This window comes from Delphinapterus leucas, chromosome 14 (assembly GCF_059928025.1).
Source record: "Delphinapterus leucas isolate spDelLeu-1000000601 "Yukka" chromosome 14, BTC_Dleu_Yukka2, whole genome shotgun sequence".
NCBI classification, from domain to species: domain Eukaryota; kingdom Metazoa; phylum Chordata; class Mammalia; order Artiodactyla; family Monodontidae; genus Delphinapterus; species Delphinapterus leucas.
Window position 1 is genome coordinate 81,246,957 of NC_143142.1, and position 12,365 is coordinate 81,259,321.

Genomic DNA, 12,365 nt, shown 5'->3' on the forward strand with positions numbered 1-12,365 from the left:
AGTGGAAATAGGTATTTTGAAGCTGGAGATTTTCGATATGGAGAGGCATTGGCCCTGGGTTCAAATTTCCTCAATTCCCAAACTAGATTGACCCCTTCTTTTTTCTTTATCCTTTCTTTTATTTTTAAAATTTTTTTCTTAATAAAGTATAGTTGATTTACAATATTGAGTTAGTTTTAGGTATACAGAAAAGTATTCAGTTATATATATAATTTTTTCAGATTATTTTCCATTATAAGTTATCGTAAGGTATTTTATACAGTAAATCTTTGTTGCTTATCTGTGTTATGTATAGTGGTTTGTATCTGTTAATCCCATACTCCTAATATCCCTCCCCACCTCCCTTTCCCCTTTGGTAACCATAAATTTGTTTTCTGTGGGTTGATTCCTTCTTAGTGTCTGACTTGGGCTGGCTACATTAGAACCCTAAGCCCTAGTTTCTTCATATCTGGGATGGAGATAATAATAGTACTGAATAATATTAATATGATATAAAAATTGAGATTGTACCCTTATTACATGAAATTCAGAGCTTTCTTTTTTAGAAATCACATTTATCTGTTGCTATCCCTATTTTTTAAGCATAGCATTTCTCTTTCAAAAGAGAGGAATGATACTGAAAAAAATTAAATAGTACAATAGTCCAAGGTGACATACTAGTGACTTGTATAGCACTGAGAAGAATTGGCTAGCCAATCTGTAGGCATTTTCCCACTTAATCGTCACAAGAACTCAGTGAGGTACATGATGATTCTGTTTTCCTTCACAAATAAGGATATGAGTCAAAGGCAATTTATGTGGTTTGTTTACTTTCAGCTACCTAGAAAGTGGCAGAGTCAGAACTTGGACCAATAGACTCTGGAGCCCAGTGTCTCACACATTAAGCTCCTCTTTGGCAAGAAATAATACATTTAGTAATATAGTCTACATATTGTAGACCCATCAAATTTTATTAATATGGCTATATACTACATTCAAAAATACTTGCAGTAATCGTGGTAGCCTGGTTGTATGAACTTTTTAAAAACAGCTTTATTGAGGTGTAATTGGTATAAAATACTGCATGTATTTAATATATACAATTTGATGAGCTTGGACATATGTGTGCACCCATGAAACCATCACCATGCTCAAGATAATAAACATGTCCATCACCTCCAAGAGTTTCCTTGTGCTCCCCACTCCTTTTTTTTTGTGGTAAAAACAATCCAAAAATTAATATAAGAAACCAGAGTCAATAACATTAAAATATTTTCCTATATATCAAAGGCTTTGTGCTACAACCACTGAAAAATACTTTCATAGTCATCTGAAACAAAACGTGAAAATTAGGTACATATGTATAGAGAAAATGAATGCTTTAATAAATACACATGAGGATTAAATATCCCCATTACACTTGCTTGAGAAACACTTTAGAACAGGAAATACTATTGAAATTCAAGGACTGAATAATTAAACCCAACTCAATTTTGTTTAGTCAGATGTGAAAAAATACATAGTTAATTGGTAGGCAAGATCTCAATGTACCAGAGTCTAATTATAGAGTCTTCAAAACACTAGTGAAATAAAAGTTAGACATTTTAAAAGACATTACAATTTTATGATACTGATTTATTTTGAAAAATGGCAAGGTTAAATTTAAGTTTAATATGCTGAAATAAATTTTCTGTCTTCATTTTGGAATTTCTACCAAAAAATATTTCATTAAATAGTGAAATATATATAAATATAAAAATATATACATATAAATATATATATACATATAATACTTGGTATGCTTCTAATTAAGAGTTCCTTTTGTTCTTTTTTTTTTTCATATTGGTCTTGGTTTACCAATGGTCCAAGAAGTTTGGTCAGTTATATTATCATTGCTCTCTGAGTTACGGTAAATGAAAAGAACAGTTGCTCCAAGTCAGCACTAATTCAAATATGATTGGGCATATACTAATGCTAACAAAAATAATTACAACCACAAATCTATATTATTATAATAAGTATTATAATAAGGAGTGAATTGGTTTGGCATCTCTACAGAACACTTATTAAAATGTGTTTTTTTCTACAACTGCAAGTGATATGCATTTAATATTATATAGCCTTGTTTTCAGTGAATAGAAGTTTATTTTGTAACTTAATTGGTATCATGAAACCCCTTCAGTTGATTAAATAGATGGTTCATAAAAAGACAGTTTATGATCTGTAACTATATAAGAGGAAATGAAAAAAAGGGAGTAGTTAATGTCATGAATACAAAATGTTATCTAAGCTTATTTACACCAGAAAATCTTCTTTGATAATAAAAATGGCTAATCTTATACAACCACAGAACTTTATTCATTTTATTTTATTTTATTATTATTATTTTTTTGCGGTACGTGGGCCTCTCACTGTTGTGGCCTCTCCCGTGCGGAGCACAGGCTCCGAACGCACAGGCTCAGCGGCCATGGCTCACGGGCCCAGCCACTCCGCGGCATGTGGGATCCTCCCGGACCAGGGCACGAACCCGTGTCCCCTGCATCGGAAGGCGGACCCTCAACCACTGCGCCGCCAGGGAAGCCCAGAACTTTATTAATTTTAGATTAACCTGCATGATTTGAGCATTTATTTTAAAGAAAATGTTCCACTTGCTAAATCCTCAATGTGGTTATGTTGCTATATTGAATAAAGTAATGGGTGTACACACTGATAACAAAGGTTTGCATTTACCAATTAATTTGTCTTTGCTACTTATATGGAAAGCTGTTTTTAATTCCTTTTTAAAGCTTTGAAATTACTGAGACTTTGTTCAGTGTTGTCTGTGAAGCCTCTTAATTTCTAGGAAACAGCTCATCACTTCTTTAGCAGTTCTCCCCAGAGTACCACGTACATATCCTAGGAAGCTAACATTGATTTGACACATAATACAATGCTAAAAAAATTTGATTAAATAAATGTATTTTTATAGGCATATTATGTATTTTATGTGCTTGTCTCATCTACTGGACTATAAAATCTTTAAGGATAAAGACCATGTCTTATTCATATTTTATTTTTTGAATTTATCATAATATTAACCATAGTAGAAAATTAATTCATGTATCAGTTAGATGTCATTTTGACTCCAAGTAGCAGAAAACTCAACCATCATAACTTAAATAAATATAGCTAATCATTCTCACATAGCAAGGAAACCAGAGGTATGGATTCTTTGTTTCATGCTGCAGCTCCATTGTTACATCAAGCTCTTTTCATCCATCTGTTGCACCATTTTTAATGTTACAGGGTGGCTGTTACACTTACCTTCTTCCAGAATCATGTCTTTGTTCAAGCAGGAAGAAAGCAGAGGAAAAAGGGTTTCTCATTTTGATGTTTTCACATTTTTCTAGATGGGAAACTTTTCTAGCAGACTTCCCCTCACATCTCATCAGCCAGAACCAGGTCATATGCTGCTTTAAAACCAGTGAATGGTGAATTAAATGGGGGTTGTCATGGAAGATTTAGACCACTCAGGATTTAGCCCCTGGGATTGGAATAGGGGCTTATCCTTCCAGATATCAACAGCTTCTGCCTTCCACCTGAACAAATTGTGCTTTAGTTAGCAGGGGAAAAGGGGACCATTGAGCAATTAATGGACAATACGTGTTACAATAAATATTACGTGAAAAGAATTGGATTTGTTAAAATCACGTCCTGTGCTATCCCCAGTTGCATCTTTATATATTTATTTGTATTCGTTTGGCAAAATTAAATGTGAATGATTTCTGTTTCTTTGAGGATAATTACAAATGCATAAAATCCTCTCTATTTTTACAGTGGGAAGAAAAATATACAATGTTGAGAAGATGCATTGTTTTTATCACTTTCTGTTTTAAATGTCGGTCTTGCTCTTATAATTGCAGAGGAAATTCAAATGCAGTTATGTTCTCTGTCTTTTTTTAGGCCTGAAAAGATAAATATGAATTTAGATTCCATTCATCGGTTAATTGAAGAAACACAAATCTTCCAGATGCAGCAGTCATCAGTTAAACCACCATGTGACCTGGGGGCACCTGCCTCATCCTGCAGGGACACCTGTAGCTCCTGTTTGCCCCTTCATGCGCTGCAATCTCATGCCGCTCACAACTCCCATGCTCATTCCTGCAACATCAACGACTGGGGCATTTGTGAAGAACTTCGCCTGCGGGAACTGGAGGAGGTCAAGGCCAGAGCTGCTCAGATGGAGAAGACCATGCGATGGTGGTCAGACTGCACGGCCAACTGGAGAGAAAAGTGGAGTAAAGTTCGAGCTGAAAGGAACAGCGCCAGGGAGGAAGGAAGACAACTCAGAATAAAATTAGAGATGACCATGAAGGAATTGAGTGCCTTGAAAAAAAAGCAAAGTTTGTCACATCAAAAAGAAGTCTTGGAAGCTAGAGTCACCCAGGACCGGAAGCTTCCTAGTTTCATAGAAGTGTCCTATGCACAGAGAGACCCCTTTCAAATTGGTTCCAAAACGTGTGAGTCCATCAGAGAGTGCTTGGGAAAGAGAGAATATCCTACCAAGGAGAACATAAATAGTAAGGTCAGAAAAAAATCCAGAGGCATCTAGAGGTTATGTGCATATTTGAATGCTGTATATAGTAATGGGGAGGGAAGAGAAAATAGCAAAACCAGTGGTGACTGTATTTGTTTGTTTAGGCTGCCAGAACTAAGTACCCCAGACTGAGTGGCTTTAGCGACAGAAATTTATTTTCTCACCCTTCTGGAGGCTACAAGTCTGAGATCTAGGTGTCAGCAGGGCTGGTTTCTGCTGAGGCCTTCCTCCTTGGCTTATAGATGGCGGTCTTCTCCCTGTGTCTTCACATCACCTTTTCTCTCTGTGCGTGTCTGTGTCCAAATTTCCTCTTCTTCTTTTTTTTTTTAAATTTATTTTATTGAGATATAGTTGATTTACAATGTTGTGTTAATTTCTACTGTATTGCAAAGTGATTCAGTTATACATATAAATATATTGTTTTTCATATTATTTTCTATTACAGGATATTGAATATAGTTCCCTGTGCTGTACAATAGGACCTTGTTGTTTATCCATCCTATATATATATGAGTTTGCATCTCCTCTTCTTATAAGGATACCATCACTAGGCCCACCCTGATAACTCTCATTTTAACTTAATTGCCTTTTTAAAGACCCTGTCTCCAAATATAGTCACATTCTGAGGTACTGGGGGTTGGGGGGTGTAGACTTCAACATATGGGTTTTAGGGAAGACACGATTCAGTCCATATTACTGATATTACTAGTATTTTTAGCCAAAGAAAAACCCCAGCATTTTTTTATGTTAAAAGAAGATATTTAGAGAGATTTCTCTCCATTTACCCTAATAAGCGACTCTTAAATTATCCATGCAGTAGTTTAAAACATTTCCCAAGGTTTGGGACTCTGGCCTCACAATTAATTCCTGTAAAATGGGTACCATAGGGAAATACCTTTAAGGAATACTTCACACTACCCACTTTTGGAATTTCTTGGTATATTTGGAATCTTGAAATTTCTGAGCATTCTGCATGTAACAAAAGTTTGTAAACTTTAATCTAGCCGTGCATACACTTATCTGTTGATGAACCACCCCCCATATGTATTTTTAAATCTGACAAATATTATTAACAACTCATGGAACATACTTTGGGAAACTTTAGGAATTCATATTATCTCTTTAAATAGTTTGTATTATTTACCCTTTATATTATTACCCCTTTCTATTTAATTCCATCTCTGAAAACATAAAATCAATTAATATCTTGCTTTTCTATAATTCCGTCTAAAATGTTAAGCTTTTCATGATGTATGGAGTGTATGTTAGATATAACATATTCCACTGTAAATGGAAAATTTTAAGAGACCGCAGGGAAATTTATTTTATTAGAATATGGTAGAACATTGAAAGGAAAAAAAGCCAAAAATATATAAGTTAAAGTTTGTCCATATAACACTATTAGAGAATGATAAATGAATGAAAATATGAATTTGATGCTGAATCGTAACATTTTATTTCCTTTCAAAAATGTTTTCTTCATGATTTTTCTACATTGGATTTTAAAATTCAACAATAATAATTGTTTTGTATTTTTTTTTCTTTCAGGAAGAAGGTTTGATTATTGACCCATTAAAATTAAATGAAGAGGTGAAACTCAATCTCGATTGTCCTGATTTATTCAAGAATGGTGGTTCTGAAAACCGTACAGTGAGACCTGGATTAAGACTGCAGGCAATAAATCTGCCTCTGGAGAATGGAGTTCCTGAAATTTCAGCTTTGCAGGTGAATTTGGATGAGTTCCAAAAAATCTTATGGAAAGAAAGAGAGTAAGTACTAATTATCGTCTTCCTTAACCAAGTCTGTTTTTCAAACTTCTTAAAATTGTTAAGTCTCTTAAACTAGCCATCTGCTAATGTATTTTACCTATGACTAGTCATTAAGTACTAATATTTGAAAAATGAGTTTGAATTTTATATTCATTTTTTGAATTTTGAAAAATAAGTTATAACAGGTTCATTTTTATCATTTTTTTTATCATAACCTTGTTCTCATCTTCTCTGGTAGATCACCCTCATTATATTTGAATTATTAATGTTTATGATTAAAATAACCTGTGTATTATCTAACTTTTACAGCATTCATAGATTTCAGTGAGTCAATAAAAATGAATAGATACGTTAATATTCATAAGGGAAAACTCACAATTTTGTGAGGTACTGATTACAGAAAAAGATGCTTTATTCATTGACCATTTATAGTAGAGAGGAAGGAGAACTAGACTTGATTAAATCACCTGGACATTCATCTTGCTTCTGACATACTCTAGCTATACGATATTGGGTTAGTAAAGGGTGTGCTATTGTCAACTTTGTAAAAATATGGACAGTGATACCTGTGTTCCAATGATCTATTGTTTTATAACAAGTTCACAAATGATTATTATTGAGACAACAATCACCACGTATTCTGTTCATGAATCTTGAGCATGGATTTATATGGACAGCTCATCTGTTGCTACATGTGACCTCAGCTGGGATGGCTCCAAGGCCGAGGGTGACTTTAGGTGTGGGGGGCAGTGTAGAATTATCTGAAATCTCACTTACTCCCATATCTGGCACCTGATCTTTTTTCTCATCTGGGATCTCAGTTGGAACATCTGTATATAGCCTATCTGTGTGGCCACTTGGCTAACACACGGCATAATGGCTTGGTTGAAAGTGAACATCTGTCAAGCACAGAGAGAAATAAATGGTATTTTAATGACCTGGCTTTAAAAGTCACATAGCATCACTTCTTCCCTCTTCACTGGATTCTTATGAGGATCAAACACAATGTCTGGGAAAGTGGCCACTAATATGAATTACTCAATATGGTTTTTTTTTTGTTGTTCCCTCATGATCACCCTAGAAACTAATAAGTGGAATATTTGATGTACTTTAAAATGTGTTCCCCAAATCTGAAAATAATTATTTTTCTAGCTCTTTAGTTATAAGACTCTGAATGGGCAGAATAAAAAAAAAAACTGGGAGTGATGTATATTATCACTAAGTATGAATATAATTATATATTATATAATGGTTTTAATTTCCCTGGTTTACATGGATTGAAACAGTGATAAATATGCACACAAACCTTTCACCAGTACTATAAGCTCTTTATCTGCCAATCCTTTTCTGTCAGCCACAAGTCCTCTGAAATTTATTCCTACCACTAATTCCCTTTTTCAGATTCTTTGCCTTACCTCACCACATGCACAGATTGTGATAATACACATATCTGTGTAGAGAATAAATATTTATTATTCTACCATCAATTGTAAATTCCTAACAGAGGCAATCAACCTTAGTAGAAAAGAGAATAAAATTGAACGCCTGCACCCATATTAACAATTAATTTTCTCTGGAACTACAGGTCTCAGTCAAGTTCTAAGCTCTGGGCTTCATTTCTTGAAGGATTTAACTTTTTAGTGGTTATAGACTTCTCTCCAACCCACTCACAATGCTACTTCACTTACATAACATAATAGGAGCAATGTGAAAATGCTGTTTCCTGCATGTAAACTCCCCAAAGTACCAGTTTTAATGATACACATGTGTGTCTTTACACTCTCACTTGTACACATGTACATGTACATATATATCTGACTTCCTTGGAATAAATGAACAATCCCCATAGTATTAAGTCCCCCAGTTCTCAGCAAATTCAGCATATAAACAAAAGACAGGCCGAAGAATAAGGGGGAAACGGGGCCTTTGATTCCATTTTGCTTTCTCAGGCTCCTCTTTAAGAAGCAGTCCCACGGGTATCATATGTCCATGAATTAACATTAGCCTGCAATCCACGTGAGGCCATGGCAAAGCCTTTTTTTCTATCACAAGAGAATGTTTCCCAAGGATACAGTATATACTTTTACTATAAATCTGTCTAATCTTTTAAATCCTTCCTCCTGGAATCTCAGTGAGTGGGTGGCTGGAGTTGAGAAGATGTGAATATAATTTTTTCTATGTTCCCAGCTAGTGGGAAACTTCCCTTGACTAGAGCACAGGAATCAACCTAGAGAACTCAGGGAATCATTTCCGCCATTGACTGACTAGAACCCCCTCATCTAAATCACTAAAGTTTATCTATTATTTGTCTTATTCATACTGTTCAGTTTGATGAATAATTACCCAGTATCTGGAAGCTGCTCATGTACTGAGAATTTGTATATTTCTGATCTCTTAAAAAAACCGACCTTCCCAGGTAGGAAATTTGAGATGAGGGCAGGAAGACTGATCCTCGTACAGAGCTAGGTGTACCTAAGCATTTAGGAAGAGGAACTTTGGCAATATTACGTCTTAAGTAAGAGAGATGATGAGGTAAAATATTTTGATGTGCTGTTTTAGCCTTTAGAATTAGTTCTAAAGTTAAACTGCAGATGGCACCTGCATCCCTTACAAAATGTTAGCTTTCTGTCAATGTGAGCTTTAATCGCCCTTTCAATTTTATTTTCTTAATTTGTTTCTATATAAGAAGAGCAGTATGCTTCAATTATTTTTCTTTGCTTCATTAAATGTTATGGTTTTTTTCTCAATAAAATGAGATTTTAAATCTTGGTGAGACAGTACAGCCAACTGAAAATGCTCCAATGATTAGCATGAGAAAGAAATCTATATATCTGGTTGTGAATATTCCTCAAGACAATGAAAAAATTGCATGCAAGTCTGGTTACTATTATTTAATGTAATATTGTTAAAGAATAGAAAGTCAGATCTACTTTACTTATTTATTCACTGTTACTAATGGGCTATACAGTAAGCTTATAACTGACAAATAAAATTTGTATATATTTAAGGTATACAACATGATGTTTTGATGCATATACATACTTGGAAATGATTACCATAATCAAGCTAATTAACACACCCATCACTTCACATAGTTATTATTTTTGTGTGTGGTAAGAACACGTATGATCTACTCTCTTAGCAAATGTCAAGTATACAGTACCATGTTGTTCACTATAGTCGTCATGCTGTACATTCATCTTTTTTTTTTTTTTTTGCTACTGAGTTGTATGAGTTCCTTTTATATATTTTGGATATTAACCCCAGTGTGGTGTGCAAATAATTCCTCCATTCCATAGGTTATCTTTTCATCTTGTTAATTGTTTCTTTTGCCGTGCAGAAGCTTTCTAGTTTGCTGTAGTCCCACTTATTTATTTTTGCGTTTTTGGTACCTGTGCTTTTGATGTAGAATCAAAATAATCTTTGCCATTACTAATATTCAGGAGCTTTCCCCTTATGTTTTCTTCTAGGTGTTTTACATTTCAGGTCTTAAATTAAGGTCTTTAATCCATTTCAAGTTAATTTTTGTGTATTTTTACAATTTCTTTTTTACTCTAAAGTATGTTTGTGTTTGGGCAGTCCTGTACCTAATGAGAGAGTCTATCTCTCTGTGTAGACTAGTAAGCACTAGTAATTCTCTACCTCAGTCTCCTTTGCAGTTAGGGTGCAGACGGTTGACATAGGAACAGCTATTCAAATGTAGCCACCTAGTTGTTTTAGCATAAATTAATCCTCCAAGGAGATGAGAGCACCAGCATCCATCCTGGTGAGGGGAGAAGGCAGTGGCAGTAGCTACATCTTGTTTTCAGAGGCAGCAGCAGCCTCAAGTCTCTGGTGACATCATCCCAAGACTCGAGTTGAGGGGATGTTGAGGTCATGCTGTGATGTCTGTACCTAAATGGTGGCCCCAAGAAAGTGCTGATGGGAAGATTTCTATGGCTTTATCTTTGGTATTTCTGACTGCCGGTTCCCAATTTGCTTCACTGGCTCTCCCAGAGAGTCTTTGTGCTATTAATGTCTTCTATTTAAATTAGCTATTTTGAGTATATTTGTTTGTTGGACACATAATTGATATCAGGAGAATGTACAGGCAACAGGCAGTGGGGTCTTCATTGGGCCGGTTCTGTGACATGAGACGGGTCTTGTTCCTGGCTGCATAGCCTTGTCCAAGCCTTGGTCTCTGGTTCTCCTGGGTGTCTCTGAGATTAACAGTATTCTTTAAAGTCATCTCTTTTCTAATTAAATTAACTATATATGGCTTTGGCTATTTGCTGAAAATGCTGAAAGGTGATGAAAATGAAAAATATTGAAATATGTTACAGCTGAAATATGTAGTTATAAATAGTGAAATCATGAAATGATAAATAGGTTGCTTATTAAAAGTATACTTGTAAAAAATTTTGTTATTCATCATTTAATACTAACTCTAAATTTTAGACTAATGAAAAAATGGATATCTAGATGTTATTACAAGTTAATTATTTTTGTCTGGCAAAAAAATTTGACATTAATAGACCTCTAAGAAAATACTGACTAGATATTTTACAATGAAATTTCACACAGTTCAAAAATGATTAATATTTATTACCAGAAAGTAATGTTTAGGAATTTTTATCTCTGAAAAAAAGTTTGATTAATCTTCCTGTCTAGATGTTTAAAATTTATGCCCATTTATTATGGGATCATTATGGGATGATTAACAAAGTATCAAAAGATTGCATAGAAATATAATCATATCTTTTCATAAAAATCATTTTGGTTCATACACTACTTTTTAGATCCTGCAAATATTATACATTTTAGCAATCTGATTTTTAAAAGTTTATATCATCATATTAAAATACTATATTTTTTCTGAGCTTTGTCTTAGTAATTTTTTTTAAAGAATCTGTGCATAAAATATGCAATATCCTTTAGAGTAAATTAGGGTTTTTTTTTGCCTTCTTGTAGTTCAAACAATATGATAGTTTAAATTTCAATTATAAATGTAAGTATAATTAATCAGTTCTGAAAATCTCTCTAACATGGAGAATAAATTGATTAGGCCAGAAAATTAAGGATTTAAAGAGTGCCCTCTGCTGCATAAATTTAAGTGTGCACAGTCCTTATGTCCTAATGCTTGAAACAAATAGTCACAATTTTTTTTTATAAAGCTATGCTGAAAAACACCCAAGCATCACATTGCTATTAAATAAATTTTTATGAATTGCCTGTTCTCTCACTTCTCTAAATTGTACCATTTTACAGAATGAAATACATAATTTTCTTTCACTAAACTAATAAATATCAGTTATTTTATTTAAGATGCATTCGTAAAGAGAGAAATAATGCTATATTTTAAATGTGACTAATCTGCCTTAAATAAAGAATACAAATGGTTAACTATTCATGTTAATATGCTTTTCAAAATTATTTTCATTTCATGAACTGGCCTTGAATACTTAGTCTAGATGTAATCTACATATAATTATATCTTTAGACTATATCTATACTTATATGTAACTAAAAGTTTAATATAATTTGCAATGTTCTTTTTGAACTTCTTATAAAACCCCTGAGGGCATAGTTGCCACAGTAATTCTGATGACAATTTCGAGGATCAACATTTATTCTACAGTAATTATAAATCATTTTTATGTTAATATGAGCTTTTTTGCTAACATTATCATTTGATTTATTAGAGTGTAATGTTAAAAGCTGACACTGATGTCTCAACATGTATAATTTTGAATTTGTAAATTTAAAAATGTAGACTTTTCTCAAATTTTCAAGTATAATTTTTATATTAATCTATTTATAAATAATTCTCAAAATTAATTTTGAGAAAATGTTCTCAATGTATGCTTCATTACACAAATGTATTTGATCAATATCCTTTAATAAAATTATTTTATTAATTTAAGATAGTCCTTTCACTGATGAAAACATTGTCATGTTCTACTCATGTAATTCTAATAAATTAAAATTATAAATATGGTGATTCTTAAGTATTTCAATGAAGTCACAAACAATACAATTTTATTATATTTTTCAACTTAAAT

General features: G+C 33.3%; 1 protein-coding gene across 1 annotated transcript in view; it reads left to right on the plus strand.

The window, feature by feature from the left end:
• Positions 1-3,774: 3,774 nt before the first annotated feature.
• Positions 3,775-12,365, plus strand: part of CCDC102B (coiled-coil domain containing 102B) — a 196,347-nt gene continuing 187,756 nt past the window's right edge. Inside the window, exons 1-2 of the mRNA XM_022584305.2 lie at positions 3,775-4,543; positions 6,104-6,324. Coding sequence (XP_022440013.2) covers positions 3,893-4,543; positions 6,104-6,324 — 872 coding nt within the window. The 5' untranslated portion in view covers positions 3,775-3,892. The remainder of the gene's footprint in view (positions 4,544-6,103; positions 6,325-12,365) is intronic.